Raw genomic sequence first — 27,975 nt, 5'->3', positions numbered from 1 at the left:
ACACACACACACACACACACACACACACACACACACACACACACACACACACACACACACACACACACACACAGAAACACACGACACACAGGTTGAAAAGGAGTTGAGTGCTTTCTCAAGGACGGAAATAGACTCATAACAAAGGAGTTGGCCTATCTGGAGATGAACTACAGCACATAAAGTAAGATAGGGAGGAATGTGAGATAAAACCATAGCTTCTTATATCAGATTCATGGTTCAGGTAGCACTGCCTCCCTAAACATCTTAGACAGGCAAAGTCTACAGAAATGTAGAATCATATATAATAATACAGCGCTTTTCTAAACAGTCATTTTTTCTTTCTTAACAATTATAGAGAAAAATAAATACAAGAAATTAAAAGTTTACCAGGCAAAACAGCAATAAAAACCTCATTAAAGGCTTTGCGGTACAGGTGAGTCTTAAAGTGGTCATATATCTGGTGATGGTCGCTACAAAAGCCTCCATTTTCTGACCAGAAAGACGCGCGCGCACACACACACACACACAACCTTGACTGGATGTATAGTTTCATGTGGAAACTTAATTTGGGTGTGGCGCCTTGGTATCCAGGATACTGAAGAGGGCACACATGAACTATTGGTGGTGTATCAATGTTTTTGTTACCATAGGAACACTGTCAACATAGCGGCAGGTTGGTCAGTTTTATTTTCTCTTCAAATAGAGGACACGTGTGGGCATTTCCAGGAAAGGGTGTGTCGGTATAAGGTATCTTGTTTTATGTCCTGCAGGGTATTCTTTGCCAAACAAAATAAATAAATTTATCTGAACATTTTTTGCTTCTGGAAGGGTATTGAGTGTATTGTGAAATAATTAAACCCTCAATAATAAAAACATAAGATTAAGGATTACTTAATAAAATATAGTTTAGTCTTTTTTTTTTATCATTCCTGGATGATTTAAATTAATTGATGAAAAAACGATGACGAAAAGATTACAGGAAAATTATAGTTCAATCGTACGGAGGGCACCATCTAGTGGTGGCAATAAGTACTTGCATACTCGTCACATGCTTCGACTATACAGGCCTCTTGCCCATCGAAATTGCCAATCAGTCCTACTACGTGATGGATTCCTTTTTAATTTGTACATGTATTAAATAGCTTGCAGCAATGCAGGAACATTTTATAAGTTAATAACATTCAACATGTCTGGCATACAACCTTTCTATCCTAAGCCAATTGGGGTTGTGTGTGTGTGTGTGTGTGTGTGTGTGTGTGTGTGTGTGTGTGTGTGTGTGTGTGTGTGTGTGTGTGTGTGTGTGTGTGTGTGTGTGTGTGTTTGTCATTAGTTAACTGTGTGAAGCTTACTTTAGCCAGTTACTTTCTCATTAAAAACCTTGAGAACTGATTTTGATTCCTGTGAGTAGTCCATTATGGTTACTCCAAATGATCCCTAATCCATTCTCTACTGGGTTGTTATCTCAAAAAGACACAAATTACAGTCAGGGTTGGATCTTTCATCTTTGTAGAAGAATTTAGGACTGTCCAAACCTTTAATAGACAACACAACTATTGAGTGTAGCACACATTTCATCCAAATCATTATCCCCAAAAAAACAATACCATTAGGATCAATTTGACATAAATGAGTTGCAGATGTTTCAGAAGAACTCAGATTTACGCATTGTGCCCTTTATCCAGGCAATGTGTTCTTTGGAAAGAAAGGTATACACTCCTGGTTTGGTCTTAACACCGCAGCTTTCGCCAAAGGAAGTGATTCCTATTTGCACACCGTTGCACACCAGAGGTCCTCCAGAGTCTCCCTGTAGAGAAATAGAAGACGACATGAATATATTGAAAGTCATCGGCAAGTAGGCTCTTCGGAATCTGCAATATATTGAAGCAATATCAGTATTTTAGACCGTTCTTAAAGAAATATTGCGATAATACCACCAAATTAAAAGGCCTGATTAAAATGGAGTCACAGTATGCGGCACTTTGCTGTCAAAACACATAACTTAGTGATTTACTTCCTATGGAATCGGATACAGTAGCCCGCCTGCTACAACGGGACTGGACCTAGAAATTACACCAATCCGTATCATATCCTAACACAACCGGTAGTTTACTACTCGAACCAGTAGGGGGAGCCATTGCGACGAGCGAGCAAAGGAGACTCCCTGCAAGGCCCTCTTGTTGAGTCAATGGAACAATAATATTGGTAATGGTGATGAGGCATTTCCCATTTGAGCCAGCTTCACTTGGACTAGTTGAGCAAGCTACCGGTGCTTTACGATTTACAATATAGATGATGAAAAAACAAATGCCTACCGTACAGGTATCCTTTTTTTTCTTAAGCCATTTCTTTCCTAGTGTTCCAGCACATACCATGTCAGGAGTGATGACAGGGTTGGAATTGTAATACTTGGGCGAGTTGCACGTTTCTCTTTTGATAACAGCGACATCGGCGGACATAAGGACATCAGACATTTTGAGCTTCTTGAGGCTGACGGCCCCCCAACCAGCAACCACACATTTGGTTCCTTCCTTGGGGTCTGGGATTACATTTGCCAATGGCAAATACTTTACGGTCTTGGTCGGCTTCGCCTCTTGGTCGAGCTGAACCAAAGAAAGCAACATTTATCATCAATGCTGCAACAACAATGGGTGATGGTTCTACATTGAATTACAGCCCGGGTGAGACTCAATTGCAAGGAAGTCAAGATTTGACTGACTTTAGCCCTCTAATACCATTAGTGTTGCTCTATACAGTTGATCCCCCCCCCCCCCCCCCCCCCCCCCCCCCATGCCCGCTCCATTTGGGAGACCCAGAGGTGAACTGTCCCCTGAGCCGCGCCGCCCCCCCCCCACTTTCCCCTTCTCCGCCGCGCGGCAACCGCCCAGATAACCGCCTCGCTGCCGGAGGGTTCAGCGTGGCGGTGTGAAGGGCCAGGCGTTTTCAGCAACAGCAGCATCCGCTTTTGAAAACGCCCGGCCCTTCACACCGCCGCGCTGAACCCTCCGGCAGCGAGGCGGTTATAAGGGCGGTTGCCGCGCGGCGGTGTGCAAGCACCACACGGCTTCTGCTCGCTGCACTTTCTCAGCAAGCAGGGGCGCCTGCAGCTGCAGGGGGCGCCAATTTGCCAATTCCCCACAAAGTGATATGATAGATAACAGAAAACCGCTTCTCATTGCAGATCTTATATATATATTAAGTGCTGGTACCGCTCCCAATATGTCATGAAAAACGGCCTCCCCGGGCGGCTGCCTGCTTCGCCCGTGCCCAAAACCATACACACACAATCCTTAAGTTGGATGTGATATTATTAATCACACAGTAATTGGCTCACCTTTATCAGCTGGAGATCATTGACCTTCTTGTCCCAGTTAAAACGGGGATGGAGGTAAGGCTTTAAAACTTTCTGGACCTGAACAGACTTATCCTTCTGGCTCTTCTTAATAGAGTTCACCCCAAGGTACACCATGGTTATGCTGTAAAATATTACAAAACAAGTGTTACTAAGAAATACCAAAACAGCATGCAATATGAAAAAGCCAAGCTCAAGCCCAGCAATACTTAAGGTGGTGTATAGTACAATTTGAGATCTGTAAAGAGAGCAGAAGAAAATAATTGCTGCTCACGCCCCCTCCCTACATTTCCACCCTTCAGAAGGTTGCGTTCACATTCATGTACCTGCGATAAACAAGCAAGATTATTTCCTTGAACCATTCAGGGAAGAGGATTTCCGATTGGTCAGAAATGAGCCAGGTGCGGTCCAAAATCGAAATCGTCTCATACAGAGGAAGGACCCCAGTCAACCATGTTTCACTAACAGTTAAAAAATTGCATTGGCTTTTCTCGTAAATTACACCCAAATGATTTTAAAACGTACCTAGAGCCCCTTATCCTATTGCCCCTTACTTACCTACAGCTACAACCAACAACAAATATTGTTAATGTGATTATAAGCAGAAGTGTATTATTGGATGAATGACTTGTGATGAATGATGTGATTAAATCCCTACTCAGTGCAGTGGGCCGCGGTCAGCACCCATCTGGAAGAGAGGAGGGTCCCCCCGCAGACGGGCTCCCCGGTGCTGTTCAGCAGGAGAGCCATGTAGGGCAGAGAATGAGCCTTCACCTTCTTCCCTCCGATGATCTCAGCCTCGCCACCAGTACCTGTGGTTAAAGGTATCCGTCATCCGTACAAAAACAATACGTTTATCCAGGATTATTAATACATCTTAACAGGGATGTTTTGAACCTTGGCATCCTTGAGCAAGATACTCTTAACAAAATGACTAAATCGTAAATTGTTTATCAATCGGAAATAAATAGGCAAGAAATGTAGTTCAGCACATGCAGTGTTCTACTTACATGACTGGATATGGAGGACCAAACACAAGGTTGTAACAAGAGTTGGCAATGAACGCGCCATAGCTTGTTTCTGATGCTCACACAAAGACGATACTGAAACTCAAGATGCAGCATGAGTTTCTTATATGGCCAGTTCGAAGGATGTGGGCGAAACCACAACGGAACAAAAGGTCACACATTTGGATGTGCACAAGCATGCGTCTGCACGTATTGTTTAACACAGAACCGCACTGTAACAACGTCCATGCTACGTGTCACCCAGGTGGCTCACGCACTCCACCTATGTGTGACTCTTGCTGTGCTCCCTCAAACACAAGGACACAGGGTGGTGGTGTTGGAAGCCGGTTTATGTGTGTGTGTGTGTGTGTGTGTGTGTGTGTGTGTGTGTGTGTGTGTGTGTGTGTGTGTGTGTGTGTGTGTGTGTGTGTGTGTGTGTGTGTGTGTGTGTGTGTGTGTGTGGAGATGGCTGGTCTAACCTGGGCACTGTAGCCGCGTTGACATGGCACATCTGATCCACATAGATTTCTGTGCGGATCAGATGTGTCCATGTAAACGCGGCTATTGAATACTCAATGCAACAGGTGTGCGGCCTCACACAGAGCCAGAGTCCAGTGCGACGGCCAGGTGAGTCTGCTTAAACCAGCTATCAACCACACACATGTAAATCCTTGTCTGGTCAGTCATTGATAAAGGGAGGAATCGGCAATATGAAAAACTAATATATCTATACACAAAAAATCTTTCTTGTTTGTTCAAATCCCAACAAGGCAGGGTTACATAGAGAATAGTCACAAACAATAAACATGATTGATTTGAAACTGAAGGTAAAGATGGCTAAAGATAAATAGCAATGCTGTCGACAGCCATCATCCGTACGACGGCAAATCCGACTAATCTATCGAGAGATTTATTGGTCAGAAAAGCGAATACGTGGAGGCTGGGGTCATGAGGTCTGTTCAGTAAAAGCGTTGCGCCCTAATTACGGTACCTAGTGAAACCTTTCAGTCTTGGATGATGTCTCCATGCTGTCGCAGTGGCAGGGCTCACAACTATAACATTTCTACTATCTTTTGTCAGAATTGTCCTTTTTCAGGTAAATTACAAAAAAACAAAACAATGATCGCCTATGGCACTTTTTTTTCGTTTCGACATCTCTTTCAGCACAAACTAACTATTCACACTCCTCCTCGATGTATCAAATACCCAGACCTACTAATAACAGGCTGCTAAGTTAATATACTCCCAGATACGATTTTCGTTCAGATCTGGCGTTCCGTCATCTACAATGTTTCATTTATTCATATGATTGTGAATAGCGTTGCGGTTCCATGTAATATAAACTTTGCACAATGTTCAAACCTCCCTTCAGTTTGCTCAAACCTCGACGCGAAAGAGCGCCATTACCACTCATTAACACAGAACAAGACCGAACCCCCTGGTTGGGCCTTTTTACATTACTAACCTATATCAGTAAAGTCAGAAAATTGTGTTTGTGTGTGTGTGTGTGTGTGTGTGTGTGTGTGTGTGTGTGGGTGTCATTAATTAGATGTGTAAAGCCTAAGGGCCGTAACTAGGTTTGATCTTATTTAATCAGTTACTAAGTTACCTAACTACTCATTGGAAACCTTGAGAGCTGTTGGTTTTTTATTCCTGTTGGGAGGCCATTACTGGGTTACTGAAAATGGGTCCCCATTCCCGAAAAGGATGTTGGACCAAAAGTGATTTTGTGTTGATCCACGCTGCAGTTGCCTTTTGCCAACACCGATTACTCTAACCCTGCATTCACACCAAAAGATGCAAAAAGTTGACGCGCGTCGTGATCCCATTCAAAGTGAATGTAGAGACGCGTTGCTGCTTTGCTGCCGCAGCATTTGCTGCCGAGAAAACGGGCAGCAAAACTTGATTTGCGGCGCGTCAAAATCTGATTTGCGGCGCGGCATGCCCGTGCCCGCTGCCGGGCACGGGCGAAGGGCGCGTTCACGTATTTTGCGGCGCGTCAAATGCTGCTCGAGTTGAAATATTTCAACTTTTGACGCGCCGCTAACCTTTGACGCGCCGCAAAACTTGATTTGACGCGCCGCAAAACTCAGGCGTCAACGCGTTCGGGCAGCAAATGCATCTTTTGGTGTGAACGCAGGGTAAGTGTTATCTCAAAAAGGCACAAAGAACAGTTGGGGTTGGATATATCACACATTAAAGATTTTGCCGAAGAATTTAGGACTGTCCAAACTGAGAAACTTTTATCTTTTATTATTTTTGCAGTGGTGGCACTTATTTGGTTTTAATAAACATCAAAAACTATTGAGTGTAGCACACATGTCACCCAAATCTCATAATTATCCCAAATAAAACATTTAAATGAAGTTAAATTTGACAGCATTGAGTTGCATATGTATCAGAAGAACCCAGATTTCCGCATTTTATTCTTTATCCAGGCAATGTGTTCTTTGGAAAGGAAGGTATACACTCCTGGTTTGTTGGCTTCGCCAAAGGAAGTGATTCCTACTTGCACACCTTTGCACATCAGAGGTCCTCCAGAGTCTCCCTGTAGAGTAAAGATGACAACATGAATATATTGAATTTGTCGGCAAGTGCTAGGCCCCTCCGAATCCCATGCAATATATTTAAGGAATATCAGTATTTCATATAGGCTATATATATATTTATATATATATATATATCAAATCAATGGCGCAATAATATTAATAATGGTGAGGCATTTCTCATTGGAGGTAGAGCAGGTGGCTCAGTCTGAAATACCCTGGGTGGTATGGTTTACAATATAGATAATGAAGAACAATAGTTAAGCCCACCTTCCAGGTATCCTGTGTTTTCTTTCCTAGTGTTCCAGCACATACCATGTCACGAGTGATGTTGGAATTGTAATACTTGGGCGAGTTGCACGTTTTTCTTTCGATAACAGCGACGTTGGCAGACCTCAGGACATCCGACATTTTGTGCTTCTCGGTGCTGACATACCCCCAACCAGCCACCACACATTTGGTTCCTTCATTGGGGTCTGGGATTACGTCGTCCAATGGCAAATATTGCACGTTCTTGGACTCCTTAGCCCTGTGGAGCTGAACCAAAGGAAGCACAAAGTAACTTTTACCATCAATAATGCAGCAACACATGGTAAACAGACTCCTTGTGTTGGATGTGATATTAGTATTAATCACACACTAGCTGACCTTAAGTAGCTGGAGATCATGGACATCCTTTTTCGAGTCATAATTGGGATGGGGGTAATGCATTAAAACCTTCTGGACCTGAACAGATTTATCCTTCTGGCTCTTCTTAATAGAGTCCACTCCAAGGTGCACCATGGTTATGCTGTAAAATATTACAAAACAAGGTTTACTCATAAATACCAAACAGCATGCAATATGACAAAGCCAAGTTCCACCACAGCAAAGGTAGTGGTAAGGTAATGTATGGTAAGATTTGAGAATTAAGATTAGAGAGCAGAAAAGAGAAGAAGGGGGCAGGATAAAAAAAAAATACATGCCTACATTTCCACCTATCCGAATGATGCGTTCATATTCGCTACGGAATGTGAGTGTCGTCAACTTGCAATGGCAGAAATTCCGTTGGCAAATCACGGAAATTGGCGTGTTTCCGTGAGGATTCCACCGTTTTTTTAGTTAGGCGTCCGTGGTCATTTCACGGATTCCTGTGAGGCCAGGTTGACACATTCATGTACCTATGATAGACGCGCAAGGTGACTTCCTCTAACCATTCAGGGAAGAGAAGCCCCGATTGGTCAGCAATGATCCGGGTCTAAAATGTAAATCGTCTCATACACAGGAAGGCCCCCAGTCAATCGTGTTCCACTAGTAGCTGAGGCTGGCTATGGCATTTCTCACAAATCCCACCCAAATGATAGCTTTTAAATCCTACATATAGGCCCTTAGCCTACAGCTACAACCAATAACAAAAAATGTTCATGTGGCTATAAGCATAAATTGGAAAATGAACGATATGATTAAATTCCTACTCATCGCAGTGGGCCGCGGTCAGCACCCATGTGGAAGAGAGGAGGGTACCTCCGCAGACAGGCTTTCCTTTGCTGTTATACAGGAGAGCCATGTAGGGCAGAGAATGGGCCTTCACCTTCTTCCCTCCGATGATCTCAGCCTCGCCACAAGTACCTGTGGTTGAACACAGCACCGCTGAGAGATATAGTTATCCGTACAAAAAAGAATATAAGTTTGTCCAGGATTATTATTAATTCTTAACAGGGATGTTTTTATCCTGGACGAAAGGATTTGGGTTTGAACCCGGCCTGTTGGCATCCTTGAACAAGGTGCTCTAACACAACGACAAAATAGTAAATTGTTTATTTATCCAAAATAAATACGCAAGAAATGAAATGCATAACATGTAGTGTTCTACTTACATGGCTGGACATGGAGGACCAAACACAAGGTGTTAACAAGAGCTAGCCATGAACGCGCCATAGCTTGTTTCTGATGCTCAATTAAAGGCAAAATTGAAACAGAAGATGCAGCATGAGTTGCTTATATGGCCAGTTCAAAGGATGTGGTCCAACCACAATGGAACAAACATTCGCACACTTCGACATGCAATTGCACGCAGTACGCACCCACAAGTATTGTGTTAGACAGAACCACAATGTAACAATGTCCATGCTACGTGACACACTCCATCTATGTGTGCATTTACTGTGCTCCCCCAAACACAAGGACACAATGATACATGGCGCTGGGGCTCCATGTTGTTATGTAGGAGATCTCTGCCTGAGTGTGTGTGGAGAAGGCTGGTCCAACCTGGGCACATTGATTACTCAATGCAACAAATGTGCAGTCTCACAAAGCCAAAATTGTTGCCAGGCCCCAATGGTGGGGGTGTCATTCATATGAAAGAGGGCCTTAAAAAGATGTTACAATGATCAATTTGGAGGCCGTAGTGCTACAGGAAGTGATGCAATGAGTAGGTGACTTAGGGGTCAAGGACATTAAAAAGGGAGCTATAGACCTGGGGTCTATTTTATATACAAAATGGTCTCAAAGGAAAATACAACTCTCAATTTGAGGGCCCCAGCCCTCCAAGAAGTGACTCACAAAGCCTCAGCAAAAGCTCCATCTCACGGCGCCTCACCCAGCGGCTTTTTTTGGTAGAAGATTGTGAGCTGAGGTTGTTCTCAGACCTACACCCTACCCACCATCCAACATGCATATCTGAGAATCAGGCCTCTACTTCATAACAAAAAATAGTTATGAGCAAAATAAACATGAACTTCATTTAATCTTATAAGGTACGGGCTCCTTTTGACCTTTTGTCCACGACTGGAAAAACGTGTCCCTAGATCAGCCTGTTTACACATAAGTCCATCTCCATCCCACAGAAAATGAGCATCTAAAAACGCCTGCGGTTTTAGGACCATTTCATCTACAGTTGGAGGTCATGCCCCTGTCATTCTAGGTTCAAATCATTCTAGGTTCACAATAATGTTTTGTTTTTTTATATCTTCCATATGAAAAAATACCCCATGGCTTTAGGTCATTCCCAAGTCACTTCCAGTTTGGCTATACCCTCCAAACATTTCCTTCTAGTAAATTTGAATGCCCTCATTCATATAAAAGTGGTCAACAGGGGTAAAACTGGCCCCACCCTATAATTCGCGACATTAATGGGAGGCTTGGCAGTCACCCACTGTTCTGTCCAGCGCATCTTAGAATATCAGTCTATTTCCTGGTCAGCAAAACCTAGTTAAGAAAAAAAAAAAAAAAAGTTTTAGGCAGCTCAACTGCCACTAACAATTTGAATGCACTATGGTTTGGAGTATTAGCCGACTAAATCATTTATCTTTAGATTAAAAAATGACTAAAGTGCACTATTGCTGATATATCCTCATCTAGGTTTGTGTAAATGAACCTTTACGTAAACCGTGTTTAACTTGTATGTACCACATGTATGTATCACAGCATCCCGCTCCTATCACAGGAACCAAGAATCAATCATTTCAGTTGTTGTTAAGAATATTGTGTTCATATTACATGTTCATGTATTAAATACAGGTTTTATGTGTACATGTTACGGAAAATGAAATAATGGCCATAGGTCGTAAACAAGTGCATATGGATATATGCAAGAACTGGGGGCTGTTGGGTATTCTGAACAAAACGTAGCTCATGGTTCCAGATGTTGGAAGTTCGTGTTGTGTAATAAAATATATCATTTGGTTATTTCTTAAACAGAATATAGATTATGACAATAAAATACACATTTCTCGCTAGAAATGTTATAAACACATTTTAATAGAGAAACTAGCGTAATATTGCATGTTGCCACTGTTCTCTGGTTCTGTACTCCTTGGAACTTGTGCAGGGGCACCCATTACTCGTTGTGCCGGAATCTTATCATAAATTTTGTATAATTTTTGCATTCAATATCGTTCATTCAATTCCCAAGAACGCCACTAAAGACACGATTCAGATACTGCACACTGTGAACAGAATTTAAGATAATTTATTCTATGTCATTGCAAAGCTTACACAAACATCAATATGTTCTGCAGAACAGAGACAAAACGTTTTGGGCGCGGCAGTCCCTCCGTCCGTGAGAGTCAGCTGCCTGATGGCCTCCCCGTCAGCTCTGAGCTCCACACATCACAAACACACTATACTGCTGGTTACTCCTCCTTTTGGGTCTCCTTCCATCTGCTCTGCAACTGGAACCCTCCCTTGTAAAAAGTTGTTATTCGGTCTTGTAAGTTGTTATTCGGCCTTGTACGCCATACGTCACCTCACCCTCTTTGTCTTGAAGTAGCCTTCCACACATTGCTAGAGCAGATGGGCCTTCTAAGGCCTGGCTGTTATGAGTTTAGAACTCCTTATCAATCTATGTTAACCTTACAGCAAGTAAAAATGAATAATTACCCTTAAATATTAACACATACATACATAGATATTGCTATAGCATAACTTTTACTACCTGATTGATTTTACTTAGCACATATTTCATCCAATAATCAACATTAACTCGTATATCGAAACCATTATTTGAACATCATTTTGACATCATTGACTTGCACATTCCTCAGAATAACTCTCGTTCTTCATTTTCCCATTTATCCAGTCAATGTGTTGTTTGGAAAGGAAAGCATACACTCCTGGTTTGGTCCTATCGGCACAGCCGATGCCAAAGGAAGTGATTCCTACTTGCTCACCGTTGCACATCAGAGGTCCTCCAGAGTCTCCCTGTAGAGAAAAAGATGACAACAGGAATGTATTCAAATCCTCTTAGCCTACCGAATCTGATAGATGATAGTGATATTGAAATTATAGATTTATTCAAATAAAACAGCAGTTACCTGACAAGTATCCCGAACGACCTGATTCTCTTCTACAGTTCCGGCACATACCATGTCAGAAGTGATGGTGTACCCGGTATTGTTATATTTGGTTGAGTTGCACGCTTCCCTTTTGATAACAGTGACATCGGCGGACATCAGATCATCTGACATCTTTTTAATATCAACTTTGACCCACCCCCAACCAGCCACCATACATATGGTGCCTTCCTTGGGGTCTGGGATTGGATTTTCCAATGGCAAATACTTTATTTCCGTGGTCTCTTCCACCGCTTGGCTGAGCTGAACCAAAGAAAGTACAAAGTAACCTTTATCATCAATAGTGCAACAACACATGGTAAATACACTCCTTGTGTTGGATGTGATATGAATCAAATATATTATTATTATCTGACCTTAAGCAGCCAGAGATCATGGATATTAGTGTCAGCGTTATAGCAAGGATGTTGGTATTGCCTTGCAACCTTCCGGGCCTGAACAAATCCATCCGTCTTGCTGTTATGAACGGTGTCCACCCCAAGACGCACAGTACATATCATAGACCTAATCCAAAATAGGGTTTACTAATAAGTACCAAACAACAGCATAATACACACATCTCAACCACATAAATACTTAAGGTAGTGTATAGTAAGATCTGAGATTTGTAAGGAGAGCAGAAAGACGGCAAGATTTTGATGAGCAGAAATTAGCAGGGAGGGGCCTTATATCTGAATAGCGTCATTCTGAAGAAGGCCCCCTTTCAACCAGAAAATACATTCTCAGTGTTTCACTCATCAAAATCAGAAGGATGGCTATGGGATTACGCACATATTACACCCAAATGAAAGCTTGCAAATCGTACCTACAAGCCTACAGCTTCTTACCTACAGCTTCTACCAACAACAAACGTTATTCATGTGGTGATAAGCAGAAGTGTATTATTGGATGAATGAACCTACTGGATACAGTGGGCCGCGGACAGCACCCATGTGGGAGAGAGGAGGGTACCTCCGCAGACAGGATTTCCTTTGCTGTTATACAGGAGAGCCATGTAGGGCAGAGAATGGGCCTTCACCTTCTTCCCTCCGATGATCTCAGCCTCGCCACCAGTACCTGTGGTTGAACACAGCACCGCTGAGAGATATAGTTATCCGTACAAAAAAGAATACGAGTTTGTCCAGGATTATTCTTAATTCCTAACAGGGATGTTTTTATCCTGGACGAAAGGATTTGGGTTTGAACCCGGCCTGTTGGCATCCTTGAACAAGGTGCTCTAACACAACGACGAAATAGTAAATTGTTTATTTATCCAAAATAAATACGCAAGAAATTAAATGCATAACATGTAGTGTTCTACTTACATGGCTGGACATGGAGGACCAAACACAAGGTGTTAACAAGAGCTAGCCATGAACGCGCCATAGCTTGTTTCTGATGCTCAATTAAAGGCAAAATTGAAACAGAAGATGCAGCATGAGTTGCTTATATGGCCAGTTCAAAGGATGTGGTCCAACCACAATGGAACTAACATTCGCACACTTCGACATGCAATTGCACGCAGTACGCACCCACAAGTATTGTGTTAGACAGAACCACAATGTAACAATGTCCATGCTACGTGACACACTCCATCTATGTGTGCATTTACTGTGCTCCCCCAAACACAAGGACACAATGATACATGGCGCTGGTGCTCCATGTTGTTATGTAGGAGATCTCTGCCTGAGTGTGTGTGGAGAAGGCTGGTCCAACCTGGGCACATTGATTACTCAATGCAACAAATGTGCAGTCTCACAAAGCCAGAACTGTTGCCAGGCCCCAATGGTGGGGGTGTCATTCATATGAAAGAGGGCCTTATAAAGATGTTACAATGATCAATTTGGAGGCCGTAGTGCTACAGGAAGTGATGCAATGAGTAGGTGACTTAGGGGTCAAGGACATTAAAAAGGGAGCTATAGACCTGGGGTCTATTTTATATACAAAATGGTCTCAAAGGAAAATACAACTCTCAATTTGAGGGCCCCAGCCCTCCAAGAAGTGACTCACAAAGCCTCAGCAAAAGCTCCATCTCACGGCGCCTCACCCAGCGGCTTTTTTTGATAGAAGATTGTGAGCTTAGGTTGTTCTCAGACCTACACCCTACCCATCCAACATGCATATCTGAGAATCAGGCCTCTATTTCATAACAAAAAATAGTTATGAGCAAAATAAACATGAACTTCATTTAATCTTATAAGGTACGGGCTCCTTTTGGACCTTTTGTCCCAGACTGGAAAAGCGTGTCCCCAGATCAGCCTGTTTACACATAAGTCCATCTCCATCCCACAGAAAATGAGCAACTAAAAACGCCTGCGGTTTTAGGACCATTTCATCTACAGTTGGAGGTCATGCCCCTGTCATTCTAAGTTCAAATCATTCTAGGTTCACAATAATGTTTTGTTTTTTTATATCTTCCATATGAAAAAATACCCCATGGCTTTAGGTCATTCCCAAGTCATTTACAGTTTGGCTATAGCCTCCAAACATTTCCTTCTAGTAGAGTTGAATGCCCTCATTCATATAAAAGTGGTCAACAGGGGTAAAACTGGCCCCACCCTATAATTCGCGACATTAATGGGAGGCTTGGCAGTCACCAACTGTTCTGTCCAGCGCACCTTAGAATATCTGTCTATTTCCTGGTCAGCAAAACCTAGTTAAGGAAAAAAAAAAAAAAAAGTTTTAGGCAGCTCAACTGCCACTAACAATTTGAATGCACTATGGTTTGGAGTATTAGCCGACTAAATCATTTATCTTTAGATTAATAAATGACCAAAGTGCACTATTGGTGATATATCCTCATCTAGGTTTGTGTAAATGAACCTTTACGTAAACCGTGCTTAACTTGTATGTACCACATGTATGTATCACAGCATCCTGCTCCTATCACAGGAACCAAGAATCAATCATTTCAGTTGTTGTTAAGAATATTGTGTTCATATTACATGTTCATGTATTAAATACAGGTTTTATGTGTACATGTTACGGAAAATGAAATAATGGCCATAGGTCGTAAACAAGTGCATATGGATATATGCGAGAACTGGGGGCTGTTGGGTAGTCTGAACAAAACGTAGCTCATGGTTCCAGATGTTGGAAGTTCGTGTTGTGTAATAAAATATATCATTTGGTTATTTTTCTTAAACAGAATATAGATTATGACAATAAAATACACATTTCTCGCTAGAAATGTTATAAACACATTTTAATAGAGAAACTAGCGTAATATTGCATATTGCCAATGTTCTCTGGTTCTGTACTCCTTGGAACTTGTGCAGGCGCACTGATTACTCGTTGTGCAGGAATCTTATCATAAATTTTGTATAATTTTTGCATTCAATATCGGTCATTCAATTCCTGAGAATGCCACTAAAGACATGATTCAGATACTGCACACTGGAAACAGAATTTAAGATAATTTATTCTATGGCGTTGCAAAGCTTACACAAACATCAATATGTTCTGCAGAACAGAGACAAAACTTTTTGGGCGCGGCAGTCCCTCCGTCCGTGAGGGTCAGCTGCCTGACGGCCTCCCCGTCAGCTCTGAGCTCCACACACAGCTCTGGTCTCCTTCCATCTGCTCTGCAACTGGAACCCTCCCTTGTAAAAAGTCGTTATTCGGCCTTGTAAGTTGTTATTCGGCCTTGTACGCCATACGTTACCTCACCCTCTTTGTCTTGAAGTAGCCTTCCACACATTGCTAGAGCAGATGGGCCAGCTAAGGCCTGGCTGTTATGAGTTTAGAACTCCTTATCAATCTATGTTAACCTTACAGCAAGTAAAAAATAATAATTACCCTTAAATATTAACGCATACATACATAGATATTGCTATAGCATAACTTTTATTACCTGATTGATTTTACTTATAAAAGTACATAAAAAATACATTATTCTCAGAGGGATGAGTGTAGCACGAATTTCATCCAGTAATCAACATTATCTTGTACATCGAAACAATTATTTGAACATCATTTTGACATCATTGAGTTGCATATTCCTCAGAATAACTCTTGTTTCTGCATTACTGTTTTTATCCAGTCAATGTGTTGTTTGGAAAGGAAAGCATACACTCCTGGTTTGGTCCTATTGGCACAGCCCATGCCAAAGGAAGTGATTCCTACTTGCACATCGTTGCAAATCAGAGGTCCTCCAGAGTCTCCCTGTAGAGAAAAAGATGACAACAGGACTGTATTCAAATCCTCTTAGCCTACCGAATCTGATAGAAGATAGTGATATTGAAATTATAGATTCATTAAAATCAAACAGCAGTTACCTGACAAGTATCCCGAACGTCCGGATTCTCGTCTACAGTTCCGGCACATACCATATCAGAAGTGATGGTATACTTGGTATTGTTATATTTGGTTAAGTTGCACGTTTCCCTTTTGATAACAGTGACATTGGCGGACATTAGATCATCTGACATGGCTTCAATACTATCGTTGACGACCCCCCAACCAGCCACCATACAGATGGTGCCTTCCTTGGGGTCTGGGATTGTATTTGCCAATGGCAAATACTTTATGGCCGTGGTCTCTTTCACCGCTTGGCTGAGCTGAACCAAAGAGAGTGCAAAGTAACCTTTATCATCAAGTGCAACAACACATGGTAAATACACTCCTTGTGTTGGATGTGATATGAATCAAATATATTATTATTATCTGACCTTAAGCAGCCAGAGATCATGGAGAAAAGTGGCATTTTCGTAGTCAGGATGTTTGTATTGCTTTGCAACCTTCCGGTCCTGAACAAATCCATCCGTCTTGCTGTTTTTAATGGTGACCACCCCGAGACGCACTGTATCTATTTCGTACCTAATCCAAAATAGGGTTTACTCATAAGTACCAAACAACAGCATGTAATAAAACACACAACTCAACCACAGAAATACTTAAGGTAGTGTATAGTAAGATTTGAGACTTGTTACGAGCAGAAATTAGCAGGGAGGGGCCTTATATCTGAATAGTGTCATTCTGAAGAAGGCCCCCTTTCAACCAGAAAATACATTCTCAGTTTTTCACTCATCAACATCAGAAGGATGGCTATGGGATATCGCACAGATTACACCAAAATAATAGTTCGCAAATCGTACCTACAAGCCTACAGCTTCTTACCTACAGCTTCTACCAACAACAAACGTTATTCGTGGGGTGATAAGCAGAAGTGTATTATTGGATGAATGATATGATGAAATCCCTACTTGAAACAGTGGGCCGCGGTCAGCACCCATCTGGAAGAGAGGAGGGTCCCTCCGCAGACAGGATTTCCTTTGCTGTTATACAGGAGAGCCATATGGGGCAGAGAATGAGCCTTCACCTTCTTCCCTCCGATGATCTCAGCCTCGCCACAAGTACCTGTGGTTGAACACAGCACCGCTGAGAGATATAGTTATCCGTACAAAAACAATACAACTTTTTCCAGGATTATTCGTATCTTAACAGGGATGCTAAGCTCGTGACTGACCCTGCCTGTAGCCATCCAAGATGCTCCAACTCAATGACTAAATAGTAAATCAATTCAAAAGAAAAGTAATACAGACCATTTGGTGTTCTACTTACATGACTGGACATGGAGGACGAAACACAAGGTTTTAGCAAGAGCTAGCAATGAACGCGCGTTACGCGCCATAGCTTGTTTCTGATGCTAAAATAAAGGCGGCACTGAAACACAAGATCCAGAATGAGTTGCTTTTATGGCCAGTTCGAAGGATGTTGCTCAACCACAAAGAGATAAACATCCTTGATGTGCCCATGCATGCGCCTGCAAGTATCATTTTACACAGAATCACAAGAACTAAGTCAATGCTACACTCCACCTAGGTGACTTTTACTGGGCTCCTCCAAACACAAGGTTGTGGGGTTGAAAGACATTCATTCAGTTTGTTCATTGTACAGTTTGCAAATAATGATACATGGCGCTGGTGCTCCATGTTGCCTTGCAGGAGATCTCTCACTGAATGTGGCAGGGAGAGACCCCTCTCCCTTTTTTCATCCCATAAGTGGAAGAACTTTCGTTGTCTTTTGTTTTACCTTTTTTAAGTGAGGTGAACGAATAAAAAACGTGGACCTGGGGTTGCCACACCACGTACATTGTATTAAACATATCCCGACAAGACCATATCAAACCAAGTATTGAATTTTATATGAGAGCATGAACTCATCTCTTCATAGCTCCTTACAGACGTTTTTGTGGCTTTATTCTAGAAACATTTTTGTAACCTCAAAGAAAAAAAGGTCCAATAAATCAATCTTTACTATTTAGAATGAGGATTTGTTCATGATCTTAGTCACTAGTTGTTAGGTACTCTCTTCTCTTCTGTAATGCACTGGTGGAATTGTTCAGAAAATTCGTTGTAACAATATTATGCAATAAAATATTTCTAATTGGAGTGCAAATATAGCAACAGCATCAATATTGAGTTTTAAATTAAGAATTCTAAGAAATGCCTGAATAGAAATAGAGTTGCATCGGAGCTATCGCAGAGTGTGAAATGCCGCCGAGACCATGTGATGTTCATTTTTCTTATCTACTCATGTGTGATTCTAAAACCAGAGAACACAAACATCAATATGTTCTTCAGAAAAGCGACAAAACGCTTTGGGCCCGGCAGTCCCCCCGTCCGTGAGAGTCATCTGCCTGACGGCCTCCCCGTCAACTCTGAGCTCCACACATCACAAACACACAGATAAGGCAGCTGTGGTGTGTCCTCCACTAATCACATGCACAGTTATATGCAGTGTCGATCCCGTCTTGGTGGGGGGAGGTGATGTATGGACGCACGTAAGCCAAGTATAATTTTGCACTCAGCATGCAACCAAAGTTCTGACATCCTTATCCATCGAGAATCTGATGCTATCTAAGCATAATTCAGAAATACATCCAATAATATCACACCCACAGCAGGATGTTTGTTTAATTTCTGAAAGGCATTACCTGGTCAAGGACACTCAATTCACAATCGGACACAAAGAGTCAACAAAGATGTGCCCTGATATAAGGCAGGGCAAGGCTGTAGCGAGGCAGGTTCATTCATATTGCACCCTTCGAACACAAATTTAATTTAATGCTTTACATGTAACGACAAACATCAAAAACACACTACACCAAAACAAAAAAGGCTTTCATGGCTTTATCCCTTTCCCAGACAACAGGTAAATGTATAACAGCAGCACTTGGGACAGAGTTTGTTAAAGATCCAGTGAACCCAAAACCACTTTTATTTTGTTTTAAACGTGGTTATTTGTCTTATATAATCGTAAAGATAGTATTCTATGCCATTTTTTCTCTGTTACCAAAGTAACAGTAACATTTTAGCCGGAGTCGGGGCCTTTGGATTGTTCAGGGTCCTGTGGCTTGGCTAGTCGAGTTTCTCTGTTTTTCTTCGTTTTGCGTCACAATTGCGTCCCAGTCGATGTTGTTCGCCTAATTTGAAACGCCAACTGACAGGCATGTGTTATACAACATTGCTTATTGTAATGCTCACAACAGATAAGCAACAAAGGTACTAAAAAGTATATAGTTGGCGTGGGTCCTAACCGTGGGGATAACACGCACCCCCCTTTCCTAAAACACGAGTCACATCAGAAGTCACATCAGTCTAAAACAGCCAGCGATTCTAGTTACCCATTTTCTGTGGGATGGAGATGTGTGGGAGATGTGTGGGGAGATGTGTGAACACCTGGGGAGATGTGTGGGAGATGTGTGGGGAGATGTGTGAACACCTGGGGAGATGTGTGGGAGATGTGTGGGGAGATGTGTGAACACCTGGGGAGATGTGTGAACACCGTTTTTCAGGTCTGGGGCCAAAGGTCACTTCCTGTATGACTAAGGCCTCTTCGTATCTTTTAAAACACTCTTTCATATTAATGAAATTATGAACACGCCATAGCTCGTTTCTGATGCTAGAATAAAGGCGCTAGGCCTACTGAAACACAAGAAGCTGCGTGCGTTTTTTTTTACAGCGATTGCAAAGGTTGTGGTCCAACCACAAAGAGAAAAGGTGCTGACACCTGGATGTAGACATGCAGGCGCCAACGTGACTGCATGTGTGTTTGATATTGGCATAATAACTAATAACTAATACCATAACCGTGCTTTATTAAAACAGCAAACCTAAAAAAAATAAGGAGGAATCTCTTTATCATGCTTGAAGTTTATTAAATACAGGCACTGGCCCTTATTAAAATGCAATTCAACCATAAACGTCATGTTTGAAAATGATTTCAAAATGAATGAAACTCTAACTATTGAAGTTAAAATGACGATCATAAATATGACATATGTCCATCTCAAGTTGAATATATTGTGATTTTGATACATTGAAAGAGTGATCAAATTTAATCAAAACATATATTTGTTGTTAGAAAGCAAACATTTGGCCTTATTCCTCTAACGGCAATATTCCTTTCCCCCACCCAGCTAGCATCTTGAATCAGGTGGTCCGCTATCGGCTGTCCTACCCGTGGTGGTTACCTTTGACAGGGGCCTTTATCACAACTGATGACATCATGGGGATCAACCAATAAGCATGACCACATCTGGTCACCTGGGGAGATGGGTTGGTTACCAGGCTGAACAGCAGTGACCACATCTGATCACCTGGTGAGATGGGTTGGTTACCAGGCTGAACAGCAGTGACCACATCTGATCACCTGGTGAGATGGGTTGGTTACCAGGCTGAACAGCAGTGACCACATCTGATCACCTGGTGAGATGGGTTAGTTACCTGGTGAGATGGGTTGGTTACCAGGCTGAACAGCAGTGACCACATCTGATCACCTGGTGAGATGGGTTGGTTACCTGGTGAGATGGGTTAGTTAACTGGCTGAACAGCAGTGCCGCTGCAATCCTGTCAGCATAACAAGAGAGAAAAACAAAAAACAAGAGTATGTGTGTATGAGTATTCATAGCTTCTTACAGACGTTTTTGTGGCTTTATTCTAGAAACATTTTTGTACCCTCAAAAAAAGAACGGTCCAATACCTCAATCTTTACTATTTAGAGTGAGGATTTGGTCATGATCTTAGTCACTAGTTGTTAGGTACTCTCTTCTCTTCTGTAATGCACTGGTGGAATTGTTCAGATAATTTGTTGTAACAATATTATACAATCAAATATTTCTAAATGGAGTGCAAATATAGCAACAGCATCAATATTGAGTTTTAAATGAAGAATTCTAAGAAATGCCTGAATGGAAATAGAGTTGCATCAGAGCTATCGCAGAGTGTGAAAAGCCGCCGAGACCATGTGATGTTCATTTTTCTTATCTACTCATGTGAGATTCTAAAACCAGAGAACACAAACATCAATATGTTCTTCAGAAAAGCGACAAAACGCTTTGGGCCCGGCCGTCCCCCCCGTCCGTGAGAGTCATCTGCCTGACGGCCTCCCCGTCAACTCTGAGCTCCACACATCACAAACACACAGATAAGGCAGCTGTGGTGTGTCCTCCACTAATCACATGCACAGTTATATGCAGTGGCGATCCCGTCTTGGTGGGGGGAGGTGATGTATGGACGCACGTAAGCCAAGTATAATTTTGCACTCAGCATGCAACCAAAGTTCTGACATCCTTATCCATCGAGAATCTGATGCTATCTAAGCATAATTCAGAAATACATCCAATAATATCACACCCACAGCAGGATGTTTGTTTAATTTCTGAAAGGCATTACCTGGTCAAGGACACTCAATTCACAATCGGACACAAAGAGTCAACAAAGATGTGCCCTGATATAAGGCAGGGCAAGGCTGTAGCGAGGCAGGTTCATTCATATTGCACCCTTCGAACACAAATTTAATTTAATGCTTTACATGTAACGACAAACATCAAAAACACTACACCAAAACAAAAAAGGCTTTCATGGCTTTATCCCTTTCCCAGACAACAGGTAAATGTATAACAGCAGCACTTGGGACAGAGTTTGTTAAAGAGCCAGTGAACCCAAAACCACTTTTATTTTGTTTTAAACGTGGTTATTTGTCTTATATAATCGTAAAGATAGTATTCTATGCCATTTTTTCTCTGTTACCAAAGTAACAGTAACATTTTAGCCGGAGTCGGGGCCTTTGGATTGTTCAGGGTCCTGTGGCTTGGCTAGTCGAGTTTCTCTGTTTTTCTTCGTTTTGCGTCACAATTGCGTCCCAGTCGATGTTGTTCGCCTAATTCGAATCGCCAACTGACAGGCATGTGTTATACAACATTGCTTATTGTAATGCTCACAACAGATAAGCAACAAAGGTACTAAAAAGTATATAGTTGGCGTGGGTCCTAACCGTGGGGATAACACGCACCCCCCTTTCCTAAAACACGAGTCACATCAGAAGTCACATCAGTCTCCCCCACTGTCACGGTCCACGGCGTGTTCTTGCGCGCTGATCCTGTGGTGTTCAATAATCAATCAATATTTTTGACAGAACGCTGATGCTACTATTTAAAGATGCCAGTGCTGTACCGAAAATGGAATCCCCGTTTGAAATCGCACCCTCTCTCCGCGTGACCACGCAGTTATTTTTTCTGTGCTTTCTAGGGTCCCATCATGCATACATGTATGTCTTGTTAACTATTGCTATTTGCTTTGTGTCATCCGAAATCGGCAAAACAGTGTAGGCCTATGCGGCGGCGGGATGTGACAACCCTCACCAACCCGCAGATTCTCTCCACAAAATGTTGCGCCATTTTTAATTGACCAGTTACAACTCATTGCAAAAGCAGGTGGAAAATAAAATAAAAAGGTCAGGTATATAGTATAATTTAAGTATAAAACGTTAAATACAATATACATACGTATCAGATATTATACTACTCTATTTTCGCGAATGGTCTGACATCTGACTCTATACTGCCGCCTCGATTTCCGTTGGTATTGCTCCGTTTCTCCCGGAGCACTCCGGATTCATAAGCTCAGAAGCGACGGACCCACTGACGGACGAAAGGACCTCCGGGACTGGACGAAAGGGATCCGATCCCTGTTTACCGTAGGCTGTGAATGGGCCTTTAGTCTGCAAAGGTGTAGCACGGGTCGCATTTCCACCGCCAAAAGTGACCGAGATCCGGACTGAGCCGTACTGAGCCATACTCGTCTCGCAGTACTCCTCCGTTGGGGTACTGAGACGTCTGAAAGGGTGCCGGCAAGTTCAAGCTACACGTGCCGTCCGTTGATTGGTCGACAGAATCGTCAGTTCCGTGCGACAGGGGGATATTAAAAAACAAACGTAGTGCCCGCAAGGTATTTCTGTAGAACGGCGAAGGTTCGTTTATTGAAGAAAATGTCACGCAAAAGTTTGACGTCCTTCCTAAATGTCCTACATTGTTGCTCTTTTATTGTGTCCCGTTCTTCTTTTTCCTTGGATTTCCTCGCAGGCTACACCGTTTTGGACTGCTATGAGGTTACGACGCTTACGTAACGACTGCGGCTATCGCCATCTGGCTTGAACCCCGCCCTCCCTTTCGGCGGTGGAAACGCGGGCCGTAACTGAGTTGAGCTACAGCGCAACGCTCACTACTGGGCTGAGACGTGCTGGGTCCAAAGCGTACCCCCCCGGTGGAAAAGCGCCATAAAAAGAACCAGGTACCAGGTTTTTCTCAATGGAAACACATAAAAGGCAGGCCGAAGAGAGGCGAGTTGAGCTGATACAGTCAGTGGGAAAAGAGGCCGTAGTGTACAGGAAGTGATACAATGAGTAGGAGACTTGCGGGACATTAACCAGGGAGCTTTAGACATGGGGTCCCTTTTATATCAAAAATGGTCTCAAAGGAAAAATACAATCCTCAATTTGAGGGCCCCAGCCCTCCAAGAAGTGACTCACAAAGCCTTAGCAAATGCTTCATCTCACGGCGCCTCACCCAGCGGTGAGAATGCCATGATTGTGAGCTGAGGTGGTTCTCAGACCTACTCTACCCATCCAACATGCATATTTGACAATCAGGCCTCTATTTAATAACAAAGTTATGAGCAACATACACATGAACTTCATTGAATCTTATAAGGTACGGGCTCCATTTGACCTTTTGCCCCAGACTTGAAAAACTTGACAACAGACTAGCTGTGTTTACACAAATTTCCATCTCCATCCCTCAGAAAATGGGTAACTAAAAACGTCCACTGTTTTAGGACCATTTCAGTTGGAGGTCATGCCCCAGTCATTCTAGGCTCACAATAATGTTTTTTTTATTTTTTTATGATAAAAAATCAATCTATGTCCTTTAGGCCCACTTCCATATGAAAAGATACCCCATGTCTTTAACACATTCCAAAGTGCACCAGAACCCTAGATCACCCACCCATTATGGCACTTCCGGTTGGGCTATAGCCTCCAAACATTTCATTTTAGTAGAGTTGAATGCCCTCATTCATATAAAAGTGATCAATGGAGTTAAACGGGGTCCCATCCTATCATTTGCGTCCATAACGTGTGTGACCATAATGTTTGAAATTCGTGTTGTGTAATAAAATATATCATTTGGTTATTTCTTAAACAGAAAATAGATTATGACAATAAAATACACATTTCTCGCTAGAAATGTTATAAACACATTTTAATGCAGAAACTAGCGTAATATGGCATGTTGCCACTGTTCTCTGGTTCTGTTCTCCTTGGAACTTGTGCAGGCGCACTGATTACTCGTTGTGCCGGAATCTTTTCATAAATTTTGTATAATTTTTCGTAAGATATGTTGCATTCAATATCGTTCATTCAATTCCTGAGAATGCCACTAAAGACATGATTCAGATACTGCACACTGTGAACAGAATTTAAGATAATTTATTCTATGTCATTGCAAAGCTTACACAAACATCAATATGTTCTGCAGAACAGAGACAAAACGTTTTGGGCGTGGCAGTCCCTCCGTCCGTGAGAGTCAGCTGCCTGATGGCCTCTCCGTCAGCTCTGAGCTCCACACATCACAAACACACTATACTGTTGATTACTCCTCCTTTTGGGTCTCCTTCCATCTGCTTTGCAACTGGAACCCTCCCTTATAAAAAGTTGTTATTCGGCCTTGTAAGTTGTTATTCGGCCTTGTACGCCATACGTCACCTCACCCTCTTTGTCTTGAAGTAGCCTTCCACACATTGCTTGAGCAGATGGGCCAGCTAAGGCCTGGCTGTTATGAGTTTAGAACTCCTTATCAATCTATGTTAACCTTGCAGCAAGTAAAAATGAATAATTACCCCTAAATATTATTTACATACATAGATATTGCTATAGCATAACTTTTACTACCTGATTGATTTTACTTAGCACAGATTTCATCCAATAATAAACATTAACTCGTATATCGAAACAATTATTTGAACATCATTTTGACATCATTGAGTTGCACATTCCTCAGAATAACTCTCGTTCTTCATTGTCTCCTTTATCCAGTAAATGTGTTGTTTGGTAAGCAAAGCATACACTCCTGGTTTGGTCCTATTGGCACAGCCGATGCCAAAGGAAGTGATTCCTACTTGCGTACCGTTGCACATCAGAGGTCCTCCAGAGTCTCCCTGTAGAGAAAAAGATGACAACAGGACTGTATTCAAATCCTCTTAGCCTACCGAATCTGATAGATGATAGTGATATTGAAATTATAGATTCATTCAAAGCAAACAGCAGTTACCTCACAAGCATCCCGAACGTCCGGATTCTCGTCTACAGTTCCGGCACATACCATGTCAGAAGTGATGGTATACTTGGTGGCGTTATACTCTGTATTGTTATATTTGGAGTTGCACGTTTCCCTTTTGATAACAGTGACATCGGCGGACATCAGATCATCTGACATGGCTTTAATACTAACGTTGACGATCCCTCAACCAGCCACCATACAGATGGTGCCTTCCTCTGGGTCTGGGATTGTATCTGCCAATGGCAAATACTTTATGGCCATGGTCTCCTTCACCTCTTGGCTGAGCTGAACCGAAGAAAGTACAAAGTAACCTTTATCATCAATAGTGCAACAACACATGGTAAATACACTCCTTGTGTTGGATGTGATATGAATCAAATATATTATTATTATCTGACCTTAAGCAGCCAGAGATCATGGATTTTGGTGTCAGCGTTATAGCAAGGATGTTGGTATTGCTTTGCAACCGTCCGGGCCTGAACAAATCCATCCTTCTTGCTGTTTTTAACGGTGTCCACCCCAAGACGCACCGTACATATCATAGACCTAATCCAAAATAGGGTTTACTAATAAGTACCAAACAACAGCATAGTACACACATCTCAACCACATAAATACTTAAGGTAGTGTATAGTAAGATCTGAGATTTGTAAGGAGAGCAGAAAGACGGCAAGATTTTGATGAGCAGAAATTAGCAGGGAGGGGCCTTATATCTGAATAGTGTCATTCTGAAGAAGGCCCCCTTTCAACCAGAAAATACATTCTCAGTGTTTCACTCATCAACATCAGAAGGATGGCTATGGGATTACGCACATATTACACCCAAATGAAAGCTCACAAATCGTACCTACAAGCCTACAGCTTCTTACCTACAGCTTCTACCAACAACAAACGTTATTCATGTGGTGATAAGCAGAAGTGTATTATTGGATGAATGAACCTACTGGATACAGTGGGCCGCGGACAGCACCCATGTGGAAGAGAGGAGGGTACCTCCGCAGACAGGATTTCCTTCGCTGTTATACAGGAGAGCCATGTGGGGCAGAGAATGAGCCTTCACCTTCTTCCCTCCGATGATCTCAGCCTCTCCACAAGTACCTGTGGTTGAGCACAGCACCGCTGAGAGATATAGTTATCAGTACAAAAACAATACAACTTTTTCCAGGATTATTCTTAATTCTTAACAGGGATGCTAAGCTCGTGACTGACCCTGCCTGTAGCCATCCAAGATGCTCCAACTCAATGACTAAATAGTAAATCAATCCAAAAGAAAAGTGATACAGACCATTTGGTGTTCTACTTACATGACTGGACATGGAGGATGAAACACAAGGTTTTAGCAAGAGCTAGCAATGAACGCGCCATAGCTTGTTTCTGATGCTAAAAGAAAGGCGGCACTGAAACACAAGATCCAGAATGAGTTGCTTATATGTTCAGATCGAAGGATGTTGGTCAACCACAGAGAGATAAACATCCTTGATGTGCCCATGCATGCGCCTGCAAGTATCATTTTATACAGAATCACAAGATCTATGTCAATGCTACACGCCACCTAGGTGACTTTTACTGGGCTCCTCCAAACACAAGGTTGTGGGGTTGAAACACATTCATTCAGTTTTTGTTCATTGTACAGTTTGCAGATAATGATACATGGCGCTGGTGCTCTATGTTGCCTTGCAGGAGATCTCTCCCTGAGTATGGCAAGCCGATTTGACATAAATTCGCTAGACTGGATATGTGTTGCAGATATCTGCAATTCTGTTTCGCCTAGTCAAAACTCACATTTCGGATATCCGCAACTACATTCCTCCTATCCACAATTGTCATTTCAGATTTCCACAAAGACATTCCTCCTAGGCGAAATGACGTCATTTTCGCCATTCATGTCTATGGGGTTTCTCATTGCAGATATCTACAATTCAGTTGCGGATATCCACTTTGTGAATTACGGATATCTGCAACTGAATTGTAGATATCTGTAATTCCAGTTTGAGATATCTACAATTTGATTCTGACTAGTCATAATTCCAGTTCAAGATATCTTTAATTGACCTCAATTCAAGATATCTACATGTCCCTTTTCAGATATCTTAAAAAGTTTTGACTCGGCGAAATGACGTTGTAGATATCTCTAACTGGAGTTACGACTAGTTAAAATGACGTTGTAGATATCTCTAACTGGAGTTACGACTAGTCAAAATGACGTTGTAGACATCTATTATGAAGTTATCGATATCTTTTTCGAAATGTTTGGTGGCTATAACCCAACCGGAAGGTACATATTTGGTGGGTGATCTAGGTAGGGTTCTGTTGCATTTGGGAATGAGCAAAAGACATGGGGTATTTTTTTCATATGGAAGAGGGCATAAAGGACATACAAGATTATCAATTTGGTAGTTCCAGACCGACCGGAAGTGATGTAATCCCTCCCTGAGAGGTCACAGGAAGATGTTAATAATACAACATTATTGTGAGCCTAAATGATTTGAGCCAAGCCAAGCCTCCAACTGTAGATGAAATGGTCCTAAAACAGCCAGCGATTCTAGTTACCCATTTTCTGTGGGATGGAGATGTGTGAACACCTGGGGAGATGTGTGAACACCTGGGGAGATGTGTGAACACCTGGGGAGATGTGTGAACACCG

The 27,975-nt window shown here is 42.2% G+C and overlaps 3 protein-coding genes across 8 annotated transcripts; all 3 read right to left on the bottom strand.

Moving 5' to 3' along the window:
* Positions 1–850: 850 nt before the first annotated feature.
* On the bottom strand, positions 851–4,440 carry LOC130392045 (granzyme K-like). Its single transcript, XM_056602450.1, has 5 exons — positions 4,360–4,440; positions 4,008–4,161; positions 3,332–3,473; positions 2,313–2,600; positions 851–1,804 (listed from the first exon to the last, which is right to left on the bottom strand). Exons 1-5 carry the CDS (start codon positions 4,418–4,420, stop codon positions 1,643–1,645), a joined length of 807 nt encoding a protein of 268 aa, XP_056458425.1. The 5' UTR covers positions 4,421–4,440; the 3' UTR covers positions 851–1,642.
* Positions 4,441–6,596: 2,156 nt separating this feature from the next.
* Positions 6,597–8,822, bottom strand: LOC130392420 (granzyme K-like). Its single transcript, XM_056602901.1, has 5 exons — positions 8,759–8,822; positions 8,357–8,510; positions 7,551–7,692; positions 7,173–7,439; positions 6,597–6,904 (listed from the first exon to the last, which is right to left on the bottom strand). Exons 1-5 carry the CDS (start codon positions 8,817–8,819, stop codon positions 6,755–6,757), a joined length of 774 nt encoding a protein of 257 aa, XP_056458876.1. The 5' UTR covers positions 8,820–8,822; the 3' UTR covers positions 6,597–6,754.
* Positions 8,823–10,697: 1,875 nt separating this feature from the next.
* On the bottom strand, positions 10,698–26,723 carry LOC130392451 (trypsin-3-like). Of its 6 annotated transcripts, none has more exons than XM_056602945.1 (5): positions 26,636–26,711; positions 16,918–17,071; positions 16,384–16,531; positions 15,991–16,272; positions 10,698–11,582 (listed from the first exon to the last, which is right to left on the bottom strand). In XM_056602945.1, the coding sequence occupies exons 1-5, from the start codon at positions 26,694–26,696 to the stop codon at positions 11,403–11,405; spliced, it is 825 nt and encodes a 274-aa protein (XP_056458920.1). In that variant the 5' UTR covers positions 26,697–26,711; the 3' UTR covers positions 10,698–11,402. The 6 variants fall into 6 exon arrangements, with proteins under 6 accessions (XP_056458920.1, XP_056458918.1, XP_056458919.1 ...); XM_056602943.1 differs by lacking the exon at positions 26,636–26,711 and adding an exon at positions 17,276–17,366; XM_056602944.1 differs by lacking the exons at positions 15,991–16,272; positions 16,384–16,531; positions 16,918–17,071; positions 26,636–26,711 and adding exons at positions 11,696–11,977; positions 12,091–12,238; positions 12,637–12,790; positions 17,276–17,366.
* Positions 26,724–27,975: the final 1,252 nt, after the last annotated feature.

The sequence above is a fragment of the Gadus chalcogrammus genome, chromosome 11 (assembly GCF_026213295.1).
Source record: "Gadus chalcogrammus isolate NIFS_2021 chromosome 11, NIFS_Gcha_1.0, whole genome shotgun sequence".
NCBI classification, from domain to species: domain Eukaryota; kingdom Metazoa; phylum Chordata; class Actinopteri; order Gadiformes; family Gadidae; genus Gadus; species Gadus chalcogrammus.
Note: the sequence above shows the minus strand (reverse complement) of the source record. Positions and strands in the feature narration are given on the sequence as shown.

Coding starts and splice junctions, on each gene's coding strand:
- LOC130392045 (XM_056602450.1), bottom strand. CDS start 4,420: ATGGCGCGTTCATTGCCAACTCTTGTTACAACCTTGTGTTTGGTCCTC. Junction 4,162..4,359: donor GGTCCTCCATATCCAGTCAT/GTAAGTAGAACA, acceptor CTTTAACCACAG/GTACTGGTGGCGAGGCTGAG. Junction 3,474..4,007: donor ACCGCGGCCCACTGCACTGA/GTAGGGATTTAA, acceptor AATATTTTACAG/CATAACCATGGTGTACCTTG.
- LOC130392451 (XM_056602943.1), bottom strand. CDS start 17,345: ATGGCGCGTAACGCGCGTTCATTGCTAGCTCTTGCTAAAACCTTGTGT. Junction 16,273..16,383: donor ATGATCTCTGGCTGCTTAAG/GTCAGATAATAA, acceptor TCTTTGGTTCAG/CTCAGCCAAGCGGTGAAAGA. Junction 11,583..15,990: donor ACGTTCGGGATACTTGTCAG/GTAACTGCTGTT, acceptor TTTTCTCTACAG/GGAGACTCTGGAGGACCTCT.
- LOC130392420 (XM_056602901.1), bottom strand. CDS start 8,819: ATGGCGCGTTCATGGCTAGCTCTTGTTAACACCTTGTGTTTGGTCCTC. Junction 7,693..8,356: donor ACCGCGGCCCACTGCGATGA/GTAGGAATTTAA, acceptor AATATTTTACAG/CATAACCATGGTGCACCTTG. Junction 6,905..7,172: donor AAACACAGGATACCTGGAAG/GTGGGCTTAACT, acceptor TTTACTCTACAG/GGAGACTCTGGAGGACCTCT.